At 43.9% G+C, this 18961-nt stretch overlaps 3 protein-coding genes across 8 annotated transcripts in view; 2 read left to right on the top strand and 1 right to left on the bottom strand.

Annotated features, from left to right (window-relative positions):
- Positions 1–486: 486 nt before the first annotated feature.
- Positions 487–3264, top strand: PIGZ (phosphatidylinositol glycan anchor biosynthesis class Z). Its single transcript, XM_053985965.1, has 2 exons — positions 487–610; positions 1046–3264. The coding sequence occupies exons 1-2, from the start codon at positions 493–495 to the stop codon at positions 2605–2607; spliced, it is 1680 nt and encodes a 559-aa protein (XP_053841940.1). The 5' UTR covers positions 487–492; the 3' UTR covers positions 2608–3264.
- Positions 3265–5125: 1861 nt separating this feature from the next.
- NCBP2AS2 (NCBP2 antisense 2 (head to head)) lies at positions 5126–5864 on the bottom strand. Its single transcript, XM_053985970.1, has one exon. It carries the CDS (start codon positions 5761–5763, stop codon positions 5509–5511), a length of 255 nt encoding a protein of 84 aa, XP_053841945.1. The 5' UTR covers positions 5764–5864; the 3' UTR covers positions 5126–5508.
- A 33-nt stretch (positions 5865–5897) lies between these two features.
- Positions 5898–18961, top strand: part of NCBP2 (nuclear cap binding protein subunit 2) — a 39531-nt gene continuing 26467 nt past the window's right edge. For 3 of the 6 annotated variants that reach the window (XR_008438550.1, XR_008438548.1, XR_008438551.1), the window contains exons 1-4: positions 5898–6083; positions 6169–6350; positions 7067–7205; positions 7781–7907. Coding sequence is in view for 2 of the 6 variants with exons in the window: in XM_053985967.1 (XP_053841942.1) it covers positions 6003–6083; positions 6169–6350; positions 7067–7304 (501 nt within the window). In the remaining 4 variants the exon portion in view is untranslated. The other 3 variants (XR_008438549.1, XM_053985968.1, XM_053985967.1) reach the window with 3 other exon arrangements.

Genomic DNA, 18961 nt, shown 5'->3' on the forward strand with positions numbered 1-18961 from the left:
GGCTGGGGGTGTTCTGCCTGGAGGAGGCTCCAGGGTGACTTTGTCCCACTCTACAACTCCCTGACAGGAGGGAGCAACCTGGTGGGGGTCGGGCTCTTCTCCCAGGCCGTGACAGGACGAGAGAACGTATTCATGGAACTCATACTCTCAAACTGTGCCAGGGGAGTTCAGGATGGGCATCAGGAGGAGCTCACAGAAAGGGTGATTAGACACTGGAATGGATTGCCCGGGAGGTGGTGGAGTCACCGTCCCTGGAGGTATTTAAGGGAGGACTGGACGTGGCGCTCCGTGCCGTGGTGTGGCTCACACGGTGGTGTTGGGCCGCGGGCTGGACTCGGTGATCCCGGGGCCCTTTCCAGCCTCATTGATCCCGGGATCCCGTGGATTTCAGCCGGCGGGGGGAGCCGCGCATGCGGGCCGCGCTCCCGCTGCGGCGCCTCGTCCGTGCGCCGCGCGCCCCCTGGTGGTGCGGCGTGAGGGGCCGGGGCCGCCATGGTGGCGCGGGCGCTGTGGGTGCTGCTGGCGGCGCTGCGGGCGGGCTGGTGCCTCCTGCCGCAGAGCGGGTACCTGCACCCCGACGAGTTCTTCCAGGCACCCGAGGTCATGGCAGGTAGGGCGTGCGCCCGGGACGGGGTGGTCCCGCGTGGGCTCGAGGGAACGCGAAGCGGCGCGGCCACGGGCACTGTGTCCCGCACCGCCGGCCAGGCGGGTGTTCCCGAGGGATCCCGCTCTGTCACACAGCGAGTCCCGCAAGCCGGGCAGGAGAGGGTCCGCAGGGCTGGCCGGGTGGGTGGGTTCCTGCTCTGTTCTCTCACAGCGAGTGGCGCCTCGAACCACATTACTGTGAAAGGCTTCTCGACGCTTTGTAAAAATTAATGGTACGCTCCTAAAAATGTCAAGGTTGACACCAGTTTTTAAAGTTTAGGAGCTGCTCTGTATTGTGATACCTCTTATACCAAGTTGTATCCCTAATGCTGAATTACTGAATAAAATATATTATCTATATGTATTTTTTATCTATATGTATTTTCCTCTTCCTTTGTAGGAGATATTTTAAATCTACAGGTCTATTATCCATGGGAGTTCCTTTCCAACTCTCCTTGCAGAACAGTTGTTTTCCCATTAATGACATCAGGAGTTACGTACTGGGTGATCAAGTCTTTGCAGCAGTTGGACATATGTTCAAGTTGCATCAACAGCTACACTCTCCTTGTATCTCCTCGCCTGCTCTTTACAATCTTTTCTTTCATACTCGACTATAGTGTTTATCGATTGGCCCCTTTCTGGGGAGCAGATCCGTGGAAAGCGCTGGTACTTCTTGCTGGATCCTATGTCACGCTGGTGTTTTATACAAGAACATTTACCAACACACTCGAAGGACTTCTCTTTGCTCTTCTCATGGTACTGGTTTCTTCAAGGAAGTCCAGTGGCCGCTCAGCAGAGCCTACAAGCAGCTCTCTCATAGGTGTCATAACATCTGCTGGGTTTTTCAACAGGCCAACCTTTCTGGCATTTGCGCTAATGCCTCTGCTTTACTGGGCCGGTTTAATTGTTGACTCTCAAAAGAGCATTAAAACTCTCATAAACCACTTCTTGAAGTTTATCCTATATGCATGTTTTACTGCTTTTGTTTTCATAACTGCTGACACCTTCTATTTTACCTCCGTGAGCTTAGACAACCTCTACAGCACTAACAAGAGCAGCCTAATTGATGTAATCGTTCAATTACATGACAAAATGGTAGTAACCCCTTTCAATTTTCTCAGCTATAATCTTAATCCTCATAATCTTGCACTGCATGGAAGTCACCCACGAGTTACACATTTTACAGTCAATGGAGTAATGCTGTTTGGTATCTTACATATTCTGGCCGTCGGTGCTGGCTTTAAAATGCTAAAGAAATATGTCCACCAGTTAATGCTGGTCAGATGGTGTTGCCGTGGGCTGCCTGGGCTCTTGGTGCATTCCGAGGGCAGTCCAACGTTGCTGCTGTTTTATTTTGTTCCTTTGGCATTTCTCTCCCTGTTCAGTCACCAGGAGCCTCGGTTTCTCATCCCTCTCATCCTGCCGTTGGTCCTCTTCAGCGCCTCACCAAACAGAGCTGTGAAATGGAAACTCCTCGTTGTTCTGTTCAACCTTCTGGGGGCACTTCTGTTCGGGTGCTTGCACCAGGGAGGGCTCATTCCCTGTTTGTTTCACTTGGAGCAGCTCATCCATTCTCCAGCGTCCTCAAGCCATCCGCGGCACTACACTCTGCTCTTTGCACACACCTACATGCCTCCAAGGTCTCTGCTCAATATCAAGAAGACAGACATGCATGTGGAAGTCATTGACATGGCTGGCGCTGGAGAAGCAGCCCTCTGCCAGACAGTACAGCAGCGAGCAAGCAATTTTACCTGCAGTGACTGTCACATCTTTATTATAATCCCTGGTACTGTCAGAGCCACAATTACGAAATGTGGTGTCTCATTCAAGAACGAGACTTTGATATTTCCTCACTTATCAATGGAAGACCCACCACAAATACCTGTCCTAGCCAGTGGAAATTGGAGGAGTCAGTTAGGACTTTACATCCTTGAGCTAAACAGAGATCATCAGAGCCTTTAGATTTTAGGAGAACACAGTTTTAGTCCTTTACTTCATTTGAGAACTGTCTGATGGTGGTGTGAGACCTTCCTCTTTCATACACCCCCCTTTCAGCATCAGCAGCGGCACTGGGAGCTCTCCCATATCTCTTTACTCCCATTCCTCACACTCTTAGGGTAGCCAGTTCTGGACAGAATCTGCTTAAAATTTGACTTACTCAACCTGGTGGTATTTCATACGAACTTTTGTAATTCTCCTGATGAGAGAGGATGAATTCAGAGCCCACCAAAACTGGGATTGAAGCTTAGCTATTTCCATGTGAGGTTTATTTTTGAAAGCTCTTATAATCTGGCAGGGTTTGGGGACTGTGGGGTGTTTACTGATAAGAGGCATTAATTCAGCTGCTGGAGAGAGGTTACAGTATTAGACAAAAGCTGGTCTGACTCGGTAATCTTTTATTTTATGTTCTTAAAAATTCATTAGACCAGACTGCAGTCACCACTGCCTTGGGTGGGTCCGTCTTGAAAAATCCCCAGCACTGATCTGGCAGAATCTGATTTAGAACATGGAGGATGCTTCAGCCTAAATACTTGTGCTAAATCCTAAAATCCAAGCTTTGCTTGTTTAGCCTTTCTTGCCACAGTTCCATCCTCGTGAATGTGCTACCCACGTACCGCCCTGGGCAGCTCGGGAGGGCAGCACCATGATGCCATTAAGCGTGTGTGGTATTGCATGGCTGCAGCTCGGGCACTCCTTCCCTTGCGCACTCCCGCCGCTCGTCTCGCAGCCGTCGCTGCTCTGTCACGACTGTCACCCCAGCAGAGTGCATGACAGGTCCTGCGGGAGCTGGATGGAGGAGCTGCGTAGACAGAAAGCGGATAACTGGGAGGGATTTGATCCTTCGTGCCATTGGACCAGATGCATCTCCGAACGGGCTCTGCACAGGTCAGCGATCCCCCAGTTCTGCTGCAGTGGAGGGAAGGCAGCCTCGAGGGAGGAGCCGCATCCCCTGCGCCCCCTCCCCGTGCACTGACTGCTCCCCATTATATCAGCTCAGTGGCAATGACAGCTCCTATCCTGGCTTTCCACTGGAGAGCAGTCTCTTTTTAAACTGGACATCAACAACTGGGCTTCAGCTGACAATGATGTATATGCTCAATAGCACAGCATGACCTACAATATTTGGTTTTGCCTACGTGAACTTCTGGATCCAAAACATCCTGACTTGGCACATGCATTGTAGATCAAGCCTCTCTCTCCGAAACAAATCTGACACTTGAATTATTTCTGCTCGCAAAGGTGGTAATGCTTCTGGCAGTTCTTCACCCACACCACCTTACATAAGGTCTTAAGAGCCAGGTTTTCAACAGAGACAAGAATAATACAGGTTGATGCCAGGCTCTAAGGAGAATCTAGGAAAAATGAATGTATGAATGATTTGCCTGTATTTTGCAAGCTATAGGTATGACCTAGATGTTTAAGGAACATAGCTCTTGTTCTCTTGTAAAGCATTTTGTCTTGTGTTGCCTGTATGTTCATCCCACATCCTTCACTCTTCACTGCTGCCTGCCTGTAAATTAAAGGAGCGTGTTTGGGGGGAGGCAGGGGGAGAGAAGGTGCCTGTCTTTGTACTGGTAACTCACAAAATAGAGTAAGTAGTTGTGAAAGCATTGTGACAGCAAATGTATTTTCCAAGTTAATTTTTTTTTTGCTCTCTTACACTGGGACAACACAACTGTGTGCCACAGCTGGTACTCCATGTCCTGCTTCCCATTTTCAGCTTTCTTAAACAACTTAAATCTTGAACATTATTTTCACAAAACTTACGAATTTTGGCAGTCTGAGTGGGGTGCATCTTGAAACTCTTGGGGGATGTAATGGAGCACCATTCCCATGGGATGATGACTTCTCTGCCACTGCACAGGTAACTTGCAGAGAGCCAGCAACAGAACCGGGACTACAAATACCAGCTCACATTAACAATATACTGCTTCTGTCTTGCCAGCCAGACCTTTGAATTTACACTGTAGATGCAGTTTCTCCATCCATGCTGGAGGTTTCATTTTACCAGCAATGCAGGAAACTGTATCTCAGACAAAGTACAAGGTTCTTCTCATCTGGGATGATAAAAGGAGTGGAAATGACCCTCTCCAGTTAACTGAATCTCTACTCAGCTGGATCAAACAGTGAAACATGCTCTGAAGGAAGGATAACTGCTGTAGTGTCATAGATGTCATCAGATACAGTGTCTTAAGCAAACCTGCCCTAGGCATTATACGTGATGGATGCATCATTTTCCATTATATATGTGTATTTTCATTTATATGTAGAATGGCTCTATGGGTCATTTTTTTCTCTGTAAACCTTTCTTGCTACAATAGTCTTGAGGTGTGCTTTTAGGATAGCTACTGAAACTCTTTTACCTTCCTGTAAGATGTCCGTTATCCTGTCCATCATCATCACTTAAAACCCTTTTTGTAACAAAACTGTATCAAATATATAGTATTACTCCTGTATACACAGACATTGTTACAGGTACTCCTGTGAGAATTGTGATTTTATTTCAAGTTTCTTATCAAGCGCTTAAAGTGACAATCTTCACAGCATTGTGGGTGATTATAAAGTGAGTCTGCTTGTTCCTGAGAACCGTGGGACGTGTATACGGTCTTTGAAATGGAAATCCATGAAACCGATGAGGAGCAGCTTCCCGTGTTCATGCTTTCCCGAGGAGTCGCTCCAGGCCACGCGATGAGGAACGCACCGTCCAGTCCGCAGCCCGGGCACGGCCGGGATCCGGAGCGGCTCCCGGGCCCCTTCACCCGCCGGTTCCAACGCGCTCCGTACGCTCGGCGCAGGGAAGCGGCGGCGGTTCCCGTCTCCTCCGCGGCGCTGTCCGCAGCTGCCTCCCGCTCGAAGCGGCGATCACGGTGCCGATCCGGGGCGGCGGCCGCGGCCCGGCCCGCGCGGCCACGGCCACCCCCGCGCGCGGGCGCCGTCCTTGAGCTCGGCGAGGAAGGCGTCGCGCAGGCGAAGCAGGCGCGGGGCCAGGTCGCGCTGGCCGCGGGTGAGGGCGCTGGCGGTGACCCGGGCGGCGGCGCGGATGGGCCGCGACTCCGAGAGCCGCTCCACGAGCCGCGGGCTGGAGAGCAGCAGCAGCAGCGCCCGCAGCAGCGCCATGGCCGCCGCTCTCGCGAGACCCGGCGCCCGAGCGCCCCCGCCCGCGGGGCGTCCCGCGGCTCTCGCGAGAGGTGCCGCACACCCCCGCCCCACCGCGCTCGCGAGAGCCGCGCATCGCTTCGCCATTGGCTGCGCGGCCGCGGGGCGCGTGCGCGGGACGGCGCGGCAGCGCGGCCGGGCCAGGGGGCGTCGGTTCGTCCTGTGCTGGGCACGGCCGGGCCGGGCCGAGCAGCGCCGCCATGAGCTCCGGCGGCACGCTGAGCATCCTGCGCAGCGACTCCTACGCCGAACTCAGCCAGTACCGGGACCAGCATTTCAGGGTGAGCCGCGGCCGGGGGCGGGCGCCGCGCGGTCCGGCCGGGCCGGGCCGGGCCGCGAGGTAACGCTGTGTCCTTGCGGCCTCAGGGGACGCGGTACGACCAGGAGCGGCTGCTGAGGAAGAGCTGCACACTGTACGTGGGGAACCTCTCCTTCTACACCACGGAGGAGCAGATCCACGAGCTCTTCGGCAAAAGCGGCGACATTAAGAAGGTCATCATGGGGCTGGACAAAGTAAAGAAAACCGCCTGCGGCTTCTGCTTCGTGGAGTATCCTTGTGCAGCGCGGCAGGAGCGGTCAGGGTGTGGGTGAACTGCTCTGCACTGCAGGCTCTGAGTCACCGGGGAGTTCTCCGAGGGTAAAATTAATCATTTGCTAAAGCGTCTGTGGGACGAGAGAGAGCAATGCTGGGCTCACGGTTGGACTTGATGATCTTATAGGTCTTTTCCAACCGTGATTCTGTATTCGAGCATACACTGCATGTGGAGTGGGCTTAGCAGATGGCTTTCACTTTGATACTTTAACCCAGACATCTCTTAGGTAGTTGACCTCTGCAGTAAATTCATATTCTCTTTGCCGAGGTAAAAAGGCCTTTCTTTTCGTACAAACACACGTGTAAATTTTCCGTTGGCACCTTTCATCCCTGTAGTGTGACTTCATTATGTGCACATTTCTGAGGATCATTCTGTTACTGCTTCCAGTGAACTCACCAGACTGGTGAAAGTTTGCAGCATGAACGGAGCATGCCTGGGGCTTCCCACTCTTTAGCAATAGAGCTTTGTTCTGTTAAATGTCAGCATGATTGACAAACTTTTTAATGCTTGAATTGCTGCATGTTTCACCCTTTCACTGGCAATTTTCTTAGATGGTATAACTTCATAAAAGTGGTTCAAGCAAAGACTTGGTTTTGTATCCCATTTGGTATTGTTCATTTTCCCATGTGGTGAAAATAGAAGTCCATTTTTTTCATTAACGTATTCCTAAGGTATTATGCCAGAGGAGATGCTGAAAATGCAATGCGATACATCAACGGGACCAGGCTTGATGACAGGATCATAAGGACAGACTGGGATGCAGGGTTTAAGGAGGGCAGGCAGTATGGCCGTGGACGATCAGGGGGACAGGTAGGTTGTTGTACAGCCTGGGGTTTTAAGGGAATGGTGACTTTGCTAAACTTCTTGATTTTGAATGAACACAGAACAATTTCAGAAATAGCAGCTTAGGAGTCATTGTTTAAGATAACGCTGGAAGACACCTGATCAGTGCCAGTATAATCCACTAGGAATAAATAACTCTTTCGTAAATTTCACTAGAAGTACTTGCAGAAACAACTCTTGGCTGCCTGGGGAGATAATGCTTTTAAGTAAGCCCAGAAAATGTAAGGGGCTGTCAGGAACACACAGGACAGCAGTTGGCATACCCCAAGTGGAGCAGGTGGCAGTGGCTTCTACTGCCAAAGCCCAGTGCTGACCAGCCTTGCTTGGGCTGTGTTGGTTAGAGAGTCCCCAGACACGATGAAAGAGGAAGTTGGTTGATGCTATTCTGCATGATGCACTTTACCTTCTGTTTAGTCAGACAGCTCCATGTAGCCACTTACATGTTGTGATGTCAGTATGACTGTATTTTAATGTTGTAACAGTTCCTGAGAAATTGTTTTTCCTTGTCTTTTCTGGACTTCCCTTTCTCCCCGCTTCGTTAGGTCCGAGATGAGTATCGGCAAGACTATGATGCTGGAAGAGGTGGCTATGGCAAAACTGTTCAGTGCCAGTGACTCCTAAGCCTCACAAGAGAACCAAATCTGCATAGTAAATGTCCCCAGGCACAAAGTAGGTCTGTTACACACAGTTTACAGAAACTCCTATCCATGTTCCTGTGAGCACATCCTGTGTTCAATACCTCTTTGTTTTAATACCAGGATCCAAAGCATTGCAGAAGACCTGGGAGCAAGGCTTTAAGCGTTCGAGGGCTGAGGCTTTGGTCTCGGAATGCTGCTATAACTTACTGAAGGGAGCAAAGATGTAATGTTATGGTGCTTTTTTTTTTTTTTTGCTCTGGCAAAACTTGATTATTCTACTGGGTTTTGTTTACATTGGTATCACAGGGTGTAGAGCAGTAATAAAGGATGATTGGTGAATGTTTCACAGAGGAAAGCAAAAGGCAAAAAGCCTGAAAAGGAAGTGGAAATTATAAGGAAATTTTTCAATTTCTAGAGAAGACTTAAGTTGCAGATTTTCTGGTATTACTGGATTAGTATCCTTTTCCACTGATGCTGTTCCTAGAACGTTTACATGAACAGCCATAATAAAACAAATTAAATTGAGTTCAGGAATCATGAAGTGAAAAGCAAATGAGCAGAGAGCAGACCTCTGCTGTCTTCTACAAAGTACAGTTGTGATTGCATGACAGAGAAGAGCAAATACAAGAATTACAGTACTATTATTTATATTCAAATGGTGACATTTGAATATTAGTATTTTGCCCTATCTGGTAGTTCTCTGTGGCCTTAATATTTGAGGATAGTATTTTCCCTGTGCCTGTAAGGGTTGCATGAAGCCAAGTTACCCCCAAAATGGGATGTTTGAGGAACTGGGTTTATAATAAGAAAGTTTCTTCCCAAAACAGGTTTTCTATTTGGGAAACTTGATTTCAGACAACTTAGAAATAAAAGAGTTTTGGGAGGAGTTTTGCTTTCTACTGAGCATGTGATAAGAATGGTAAAAGGATTTCAGGATTGTGTAGCTTGTTGTGTTTTGGTTTTTCTCTTTTCCCGCTGGATCCTATTTGTACTGCTTGTTGATATGTTGGAATTTTGATGTACTGCAGGGTTTTTAAAAAATGTGATCCAAGATCAAGGAATTTGACTTGCTGAAAGGAAATAGTTCAGAAAGAACTGTTACAGGGCTTTGAAATTTCTTCAGGGACTTCTGAATTCCGTGTAAATGGCAATTCCTAGTTTTGTGCAAGTACCTTGTTGTCCATGACTCCTTATAAACTTTCAGAGGTGTACAAAAGTTGAGCTTTACTCACTGAGGGCAATGTAGGAAATTTTGATGTGTTTCCTACATACAGTTAATCACAACTGTTACTGTAAATTAAAAATTTAAAAACTAAAAAACTCTTGCTGTAAATACAAGTGAGATTGAATAACTCCTTACTTAAGAAGTGTGAGTTTAAGGTTTTGGCATGTCGAGTAAAACTAGACTTTTGGGATCACTTGGTGCTGGTTTATAAATAAGCTTTGAACAAAATTACCTTTTCCAATGTATGAGTTGACTATGAGTTTACAGCCTGTAATCTGCTCTAGAACACTGCTGGAGTTTATTTTTTGTTGTATCAATTTTGTATAAAAAATATGTTACCAAAAACTCTAAAGTCACTTTCTTTTAAATAAAGCTGCAACATTAAAATGGCTTGTTACTTTTTTTTTTTAACAAAATCAGTGAACTAAAGACTCGTGGTCACATCCTTTATTTTAGTCTCTTTTAAGATAGAAAGAATGAATATTCTTTCCATTTGACTGAATTTTCAGGCTTGTTCTGTTCTTACCAGGATTCTGAAAGGTGTTTGGTTAATGCTCTTCATTCTGGTTTGAATTTCTTTGGATTACAGGACAGAAATTTTTTCTTGATAGTGAAGTAAATGTGAAAGTTTTTGCTGTGTAAGAAGTAATTTTCAAGGTGATCTTCCTTATAAAAATGAGGTCTAAAATTGTTTCTTTATTGTAAGTACTGCCAGTACTTCTCAAAAAGTCATTCTCAAATGAGATGGAGGTGGTAATAAGATTGTCTGTCACAACAATCACTGTTCTTTGCTGCTTATGTGCAATGAGTCTGGAAAGAGTATGTTTTAAAGTAAGATTTTCTGTTTTGAGAGATACCAATTACAATGGAATTTAAAACCACATGATCTGTCATGTGAACTCTTAGAATCTCAAAAGTTCAGTATAGAGGAAATTGAACATGGTTTGATTGTTGCCTTCCCTAACTGAAATTGCATCTGGGTTTGCAGAACCTAACGCTTAATGAAAGGAATTGAATCGAGTCTTTGAAAGTTCTCTGGGGACTTGAGCTTCCTGGCACGCTGGTGCATTCTGATTAGGTTGTCTTGGAAGAATAGAATCTCCAATGCTTCTTGGACAAGCTACTTCATTACAATTAGAAACACTCTCATGGTAGTTCAAGCTCTGTGTTAGCGTTTCTAAGTACTTGTTCATCATAATTAGCTACTTTTATGGAATTGTATCCATTAAAAAACCCAGCAGCTAAGAATATGAGTGGAAACTTAGATATGCCTTGATGGAAGGGAGGCTGTTAGAAATTAGAGCAGTGACAGCTTCGGTCTCTCCCTCAGATTGGTGCAGGCTCATGGGCTGATTTACATACCTCTCTTAGGCAGCAATGGCTGCAAATAAGGTTTGTATTCATAACATCTGAATAACATTGAAAAGCAGGAGAGATCAGTTCTTGTGTCAGGGTTCCAAAATTTATGAGGATGACTTTCCTACCATTCTGCTTCCCAGCCTGCTTTCTGAGAAAAAGATGTGCTTTACTTCACTGAGGTAATATTCTCCAAGTTTATTTTAGCTTCCACCTGAAGGCCATTTGAGTGTCTATTTGATTTCTTTACAGAAAAAAAAAAAATAGGAAGCCAAACTTCCTTGCAGCCGGAGTAGCAGGTGAGGTGAGATGTGAATGTTTCCTTCAGCAGGAGGGTGAAGTTCAGTGCGGAGCCCCCAGGGGCAGCACAGGTGAGGTCTCCATGGCCTTCTCTGGTGGTGACACTGCCACCGGCAGGGGGTGGCTGCTGGCACCCGGGGGTGGCACTCGGGACGGGGGCTGCGGTTATGCTGTGGAGATTTTGCCTCAATTTGGTTGGAGAAATTACCAAAAACCTGATTTTCATCCAAGAGAAGTCTAGACTGTTTTTTAGAGTGGAGGCAAATGGAGGTCAGGATTTGCAGATTTGTAGCCCATGGCTGTTTCTCTGTTTAGCTTGGTTACCTTTTCCACTGGATATTGCAGTGTGCAGTGTCTGTGGTAACTTATCTCCCTGCTCCCAGCAACCTCTTCAGGTCTTGCCAAAGCACACCCATGATACTGGAGGAGGGCTTGACCCCATCTGTGCTTCAGATGGCCAATCCATGCTTCACAATCTCACGTAAATTGTAGTTTGTGTTAACTGTGCCAGCAAATCTTCTTGGGGCAACATTCTGCTTTTTGGTCTCTAGCACGTTTTAAATTGAAGTTCTGTATTGCACACAAAGTAAATGTGTGCAGCTTGACAAGAGGTTAGGCAGGGCTTAAAATGTCTGGTTTGTTTCTCTGGAGTCACAGTTCTTCAGGGACTTTGCAGACTTAAATGTCTGTTGCTTCTGAGTACCCCTGTGGGAAAGTGCCCGTTTTCTTAATGTTGGGAATTTTTTATCTGATTCATACAGTGCTGATGTTGTTTGTGACAAGCCTGTGGTGGATGAGGTGCTTGGTGTCCTTAGTCCTAGTGCTGACAGGGCTGTCTTTGCTAACTCTAATGTTTTTCCCAACACAGTAACAGGTGACAGTCAGGAAGACACACAAATAGGTGCAGTAATCTCAGTGTGCATGACCTGAGTGAAATGTAGATTATTATTTTTTCACATCTCAAGAACAAATATGAGTTATTTCTGGTGTAGAGTTTTATTGGTTTGAGTATGCTACAGCAAATGCTTTTGAAAACCCTTTCATGACTGTTAGTAAGAGTTGCAGTTCTGCTTGAATATTCCTCCCAGAAGCTTTCTCTTTGTCCTCCAGTGCTCATCTCTGACTACATAAAACCTGTTTGTATTTTATTCTGTTAACCTCTAACCAAGTCTAGGCAAAGCCAGTTGTTTCTGCCTTGACAGGAAAAGCTACCACTGTTCCAGAAGCTGTATGAGGGGCTGAGTCAGGATTTCAGGCACCAAGTTGCATAGAGAGAAAGTGAAATACCTTCCATCAAAAAACAGTGCGTTTACTCAGTTAATGACTGAGAAAACATCCTTCTTGTGTGCCTTTATGAGGATGTTTGTGAAAATAAGACTATATATTAAATAATTTTGTTGGGCTTAATTTATTTAATTAGAGCTATCTCTGATTTCCTTTTCAAGGTGGGCCATCCATTAATTCTTCTGGGACTGACATGTTTGCAATAGAATAGTAATGAACCACAATTTTTGTTTTTCAGGTATAATTAAAAGATATTTTCTTAAAACATAATTTGAAAACAAATGGGAAGTAAGATTTGCTATTTTGCTGTTTATCCAGTTGCATGCAACATAAATACCAGAATAAATTAGCCTAATTGAGTCAGCTTGTCCTTGTGTTTCTGGACAATGAAGCTTTTCCCTTCTCAACCAATCTCTTCCTGGAAGCAAAAAAGTACAAAGAAAATTCTAATTTTCTAGTTAGAAAGAGGTAAGAAATAGGTAAGAATATTTTAAGTGTAAGTAATTCATACTTGTATTATTATAGTTGTACATCTATAGCTCATATGCACTTCAAATTGCATTAGATTGTTTCAGTTTTCTGACTTTATTACTTTAAAATAATGCTTCTATTATTTTATGCTTTGTGTCTTTATGGAGAATATGCCTGTTTTGAAAAATGTTGCTATTCTTCAGATTAATTGATTATAAGCTGGTGCTTTTTGTTTTGTGTTTGATTTTCTGCAATGTAATTGTTTCACACCTTAAGTTACTTTTTTGAAGACAAAAGCCCTGTCAGCTGGTCCTGCTGCCACAAGGTGTCGTGAGAAGCCGTGTCTGGCTCCAGGATCAGTGGGAGCTGCCAGGATTCTCAGTCAGCTGAGGAGCTGTTGTGGAAGGAATAATGTGTTCTGAAAATGTCTCATTTCACTGTGCAGCTGAGGCAGTGTCTGCGTTTCTTGAAGAAATTCTTGCATCTTAGAATTCTGCTTGAAACAAAAGTGTCTGGTGACTGATTAAATGGTCTTCTACATGCCTTGAAGCAGTAGAGTTAGGAGTACCTTAAGGTTGCTGATGTCTAGGATGCCTCACGACACCAAGCACCGTACAACTGAGAGATTGTGCAGGCTGGCAAAGGACTGGCTTGTGCTTTGGGTTTTGAAGGGTTTTTTCCCCACTCTGAATTTACTTCAGTAATAGGAGGAATATGTTTCCTCCTGGAAAGAACTTCTTTCCATTAAATCCACACTTTTGCTTCTGCTTTAAATTCTCAGCTGAATTTGTTCTTTGGAATCTACATATTAATGTGAAAAAGCCTTCAAGCAGAAATCTTACAAAGTTCCATCCTGCACAGATGCCAGGAGCAGGTGAGTGCTGGTGTCTGAGCTTGCTAGTAGGAGATTCAGCAGAGATTTTAAGTTACTCAGATCTCTCACACTCACTCTGTGAGTCATGGTGGATGTTTTGATGAATTGTTTTATAGGGTGCAGTCTTGTCAGGAACTTAGTTTTATCTCCCATGGAGTTCAGTGAGATCTGTGTGCATAGTGCTAAAGTACTGAATGTGTTTTAATGAACTTTATCTACTTATTTCTCCATAAACTAAACATGTAACATGCTGGCATGCCAGGAGAATTCTTGAAATGCCTTTGGAAGCAGCACTGATTCCTGAGTTATATCTCAAAGTGAGTTAGGGAAGCTGAGCAAAATAGTGTTACAAAAAGTAGCGAGTGCCTTTTGAAAGGGTTTCCAAAAGTTCCTCAGGATAATTGTCCATAATCATGTGCAGGACAGAATTTTTCTCAGAATCCAGGGCCATGATGGCCAGCAAATATTACTTGGTTTACAGAGTTTGATAGGAAAGACATTGTTTCAGAAGAGTGCAGAAACCTGGAAGGATATGAAAAGTGAGGGAAGATTCCAGCTAATTTGTCAGTAATTCAGGTTCTAGACACATAATGGTCATCAAAGAGAAATTAAATATTAAAAGAGGCCCAGAAGCCTGGATAAATATGTGGTGTTCATCAACAGTGTTGATTCTGTGTTTAATCATAAAATTTCCCCTAGAGATGTTTAATTGAACTTAAACAGGCATGAGAGTGACTCATTCCCTGTTACAAAACAAATCACTTTGGTGTCTGTGGAGGAGTGGTGCTGTTCCTCCTGCCTGGGCCAAGTGCTGGGCAGGCTGGAGCTCTCTCTAAGCAGTGGCACAACTCCCTCCTTGGCTACACTGTGGAACTGAGAGTGAGAGAATGAGCCAGGGCTCCAACTTCAGACAAATCTGAGGGTAATGATTCCCAGATGAAGAGTTTTTGAGAGAGGAAAAAACATGCAAAGCTGAGTCCTGCAAGTACCAAAGCTTTCAGGTGCTCAGGGCTGTGATGGCCCCTGACAGTGGAGTTGGGTGGGCAGCGCTGCACAGAGCTGGTTTGCACTGGAGGTTTACAGATATGTCCACATGAAGTTTAGTCTGGATTGAATTTAATGTGGGAGTGCTGGAGTCTGTATTTCAGGTTTTTAATATTTTACATTTTAATAGATTTTAAGTGAATATGTTAGTGCACATAAAATGCAGAATTGCCTCTCAAGAATTGTTTTTTCAGTATTAGCTAGGAGTTTATACTGGGCTAGGCAATTAACTAGGAAGTTCTCCTCTCTTAACTACATATCATTGCAATCCTAGGAAATGAGCTTTGTGATTTCCAAATACACAATACCTGAACAAAGTAAAGTGTAAGTGTAGTGTAATAGGGCTTTTTAAAAAGCAAGTTTTAATTTTTTTTTAAATTCTAAGGTGTAATTGATTTTCTAGTTTAGAAAGCATATAATAAAAATGCATTTTGTGTTAACATTCTAAAATAATACATTATTTTTAAACATTTTTTTATTGCTGAATATGTTGTTTCCAGAACTTCTATCAGTGACAGTATAACTTACAGTAGAGATGTGAGAGACTGAAACTGCAAAGGAATAGTGGTGACAAAAGCTAGAGGTAAAGCATCAATTTCTATTCATCCTTCCTTTTAAATGGAGGAAAGGTGTTCTGCATTTGTAAGGATTACATTGTTGCTTTTCAGACATGATTCAAAGATGGGTATTGAAAGAGGGAAGGTATAAAATGTCGTTATGTCATTAGGAATTCTAGTTCCATTCAAATAGGAAATGTTCTATTTATGATCCTTAAAGAAAGCCCTCAGGTCATGAACATTTGTTGAGAAAAATGTCAGAATAGTTTCCTGAAAGTCTGTACAAAATGAATGTTCCTTTTGAACCCTTTATTAATTCAGTTTCTGGGCACATTTAAAAAAATCATTGAAGAATTAATAAAAGCTATGTGTAAAATTACATGAAACAACCTCTGTGAAATTCCAATGTTTTTAGAGTGTTCACAGCTTAGTTTTTGAGTGAAATAACTGTTTTCAGTGGGCCTGAACTTCTTAGTTGAATATAGCACAAAGAGGACCCACTTTTCCTTTGATTTTTTTTTAGGGTGTGTGAAGAATTAATTCAGAGACATTCATGGAATTACTGTGTATAGGCCAGGGAAGAGAATGGGAGACAGAGTTTTTGCTGTCATATGTGGGGTACAGTTTTTTAAGAGAAAAGGATCTCAGTTTCTAGATGTGAGTGACATTAGAATATTTTTGCTAAGTGTGCTGAGCAGTTGAACTTCTGAAACTTCATATATGTGAGATTATTTTCTTTATAAAGAAAACACATCCTATGAACAGGGCTATAAACCTAGAAGTGAAAACTGCTGTATTTGCAGTTCCATAATCTGAGTATGTTGCACCTTTGCAATGGGGAAAAAGGCCCCATATTGATGAGTGCTGATGCAACATATATGTCAGCAGTGACATTATTGCTGTGCTGCATAGCAACACATTTGTCTTTTGAGTTCTGTATTCACTAGCATCTCTTGATTTTTGTGGAAGGCTGATTACGTTCTGGGCTAACTCTGGTAAGAACAGAGATGCTCTGACCTGTGTCACGTCTGGACATGAACTGGTGGGTCACTGTGTTATGGAGCTGTACTCAGTGGCTTCACTCTCTCAAGTTCAGCAGCTACAACACAGGGATCTCTGGGAATGACAGCCATTATTCCTGAACTGTTATTATTTTTTTTTCCAATTATGCCCTAACATATCAATCTATTAAAAAGAAACCTGAATATTTTATTTTTCCCCATGAAGCAAGGAAATTGCAAGTTGATTTTTTTATTAAAGCAGTGTGGTTCATACTTTCCTTGAAGAATTCCAGTTAAGCATCTTAGGTCTTCTGCTAAATGCTGAAAGAAAATATTTTAGTGCTTGCCAACTATTTCCGTATTTCTTGGCTAAGCGGTATATATTCACTTACTGATAGCAAATTTTCTGTTTTCTGCGGTTGCAAAGTTTACCACAAGTAGCCTGGCATCCTTCCTGTAAAGGACAGGGACCTAGTCCCATTATCAAAAGCATTTGGCTGTTTCCTCTCCTCCTGTAGTAAATGCTGCATGCAGCTGTAATGCAGCTGTTCTGAGTGCAGCAGGGAACACAGAGACAACCTGCTTCAATGCACAGCCCACATCTGTCCTTGGAAGAATTCAAAGTGACAGGAAGCATGCTGAGGCCATATGTCAGCAAGGCAGTGTTCAGAGCAGGCTGCACTGTAAGCACAGGTTTAATTTCTAGCACAGTTTTTGAGGCAGTTGTGTCTGGATCATTAAGAGCAAAAGTTGCCTTCTCTGAATTACCATTATGTGTCAGCAGTTGCTTGACAACTTTGAGCCAACTTGGAAATACCTTCCCCAGAAGCTCATGTTTAACTCTCACACAACTGTTGGGACTTAACTGCATTTCATTGATTTTTGTGCGTGAGCTACCTTTTTATGTGTTAAAGAATGCAGAATTTGTAAGTGTTACCTTTGTTAAGGGCCTTTGCATCTGTGATATGTACTGAAGGGACATTTCCTCTGTGAATGGTCTGGTATCTCCAGTATCACTCCTGGGAGACCTGGCAGAGGGACAGTACATTGTCTTCAAAGCACTTCATCAGGTCTTAATCCCTTTTGAGTTTGGGAGCACTGAAATGGATTGTCTGTTTGAATGCATTTGACTAAACAATAGCTTAATATGAGAAAGATGGCAACTTTTTGATGTGATTGTTAATCAAGAAAAAAGAATGTTCCCTTTCTATTTATCTGATTAAAGGAGCAGTATAAATCAAATAGGAAAAGCTGAAATTATTAATCTCAGTCCTTGGTTGACCTGTATCAGGCAGACATTAACAGGATAGCACAAAGCAGGTTGCCCAGGGCCTTGTCCAGCCAAGTTTTGAACAACATCTCCAAGGAGGGAGACTCCGGAACATTTCAGGGCAACGTGTTCTGGTTTTTGGGCATCTGTGATAAGAAGGTATTTTCGTGTGTTCACATAGAGCTTCATGTGCTTTAATTGAGAATAGGTTATCAATCAGTTTTGCATGTGAAATTTCCATGTTTTTTGAAAGTGATGCTAGAGTTTGAAGCAATGTGACTTCTTGATTAACTTTTGCTTCCTCTCCATGTTTTCTTCCAGCGTCTCTGCATTATCTTACCTACTAGCACAATGTCCTTTCTTGCTTAAAATTCTCCCATATATTCTTTGGCTTATGTTCTTATAAGCTGCATGGATGATACTACCACATTTGATTACTCTTCTCTGCATCTGTGTAATTTGATCAGCAGTGCTAGTGAGTGCCTTCTGGGGAGAATTTAATTGATAAAGCCAGATTTGTCTGCTGAAAATGAGGAAAGCATAAGGTGACCTAATGGGAAGCTAAGACCAAAATATGAACTTCTGGGGAAAAGGCACAGAAGAGCTGTATATCACTGCCTTGCTGTGACTTGATTTGTGAATGTCAGAGCCACCAAATGCGTGCTATATTCTGCCTCAGAGTCACACATTTAAATTGACTGGGGCAACTCTAATGTTGTTGGAACTGCTGGATGCTGTGACCTGGCCCTCAACTGCATTTGTAGCTGTGCGTTTGCTGCCTGCAGTTTTACACAGTGCCTGCCTGGTACTGGATCACAGGCTCATAGAATGGAATCATAGAATCATTAAGGTTGAAAAAGATCTCCAAGTTCATCAAGCTGATGGAACTTGTCAACTGCACCATAGTACTGAGTGCTGAGTATCAAGAGTTTGCATTGCAGTTGGTGGAAAACCTGTGACATCTTCTGAAATAACATAGTTACAGTCAGGATAGTCCCTGGATGGTTGTTAATACTTAGTTAAAATTAGCAAAATATTTTATATTCCGATACATTTATGACATGCTCTTTGTGACGTGTTTGGCTCTGACCAGTATGTTCTGTTCACATCCTGTGCTATTTTTAGTAACATTGATTATCCTACCCCCCACTTCTTCTGCAAAACAGAATGATAGTCTTTTTATTGGTATGTGTTACTTTCACACATGAATTCAGTTTCACCAGTGATCAAAACCAGAAGGACCAGTCACATGTGAGGAATAGTTTAATCTGAGTGCTGCTGGGCTAATTGGAATGGGCTAGTGGATGTGTGGCCTTTCTTTCTCTTATATATGCAAATGAAAGTGCAATTTTAAATTGGACCCTGTCTCCTGTTTCCTTCTACTGAAAAGGGACAAAAAGGCAGAACATGTAGTTTTTGACAGGTCTGGAATTTGATGGTTTTCTTTGGAGAATCATTTTCTGTAAAATGCATTTCTGGGGCTGTGTTGAGTGGATTGGCTAAGGACCTACCAGAAATGGGGTTAATTCCAGGACCATCAGTGGATGGTGGAAGTCTCTGTTCAGAGCTTCCGGCAGTGGCAGGGAGATCAGCCAGATTCTGTAGGTTTTTCCCTATGATTGTGCAGAGTGTGCCCCATATTAGCCAAGCTCCAAACAGTATTAATAGATGCCAAACACATTTTCTGCAGCTCTGTGGGAAAG

Source organism: Vidua macroura, chromosome 10, assembly GCF_024509145.1.
Source record: "Vidua macroura isolate BioBank_ID:100142 chromosome 10, ASM2450914v1, whole genome shotgun sequence".
In the NCBI taxonomy this organism is placed as follows: domain Eukaryota; kingdom Metazoa; phylum Chordata; class Aves; order Passeriformes; family Viduidae; genus Vidua; species Vidua macroura.

Bases quoted from the DNA above. Each gene is read 5' to 3' on its own strand.
- PIGZ (XM_053985965.1), top strand. From the start codon at position 493: ATGGTGGCGCGGGCGCTGTGGGTGCTGCTGGCGGCGCTGCGGGCGGGC. The intron at 611-1,045 runs GTAGGGCGTGCG...CTTCCTTTGTAG, and splicing joins GGCACCCGAGGTCATGGCAG to GAGATATTTTAAATCTACAG.
- NCBP2AS2 (XM_053985970.1), bottom strand. From the start codon at position 5,763: ATGGCGCTGCTGCGGGCGCTGCTGCTGCTGCTCTCCAGCCCGCGGCTC.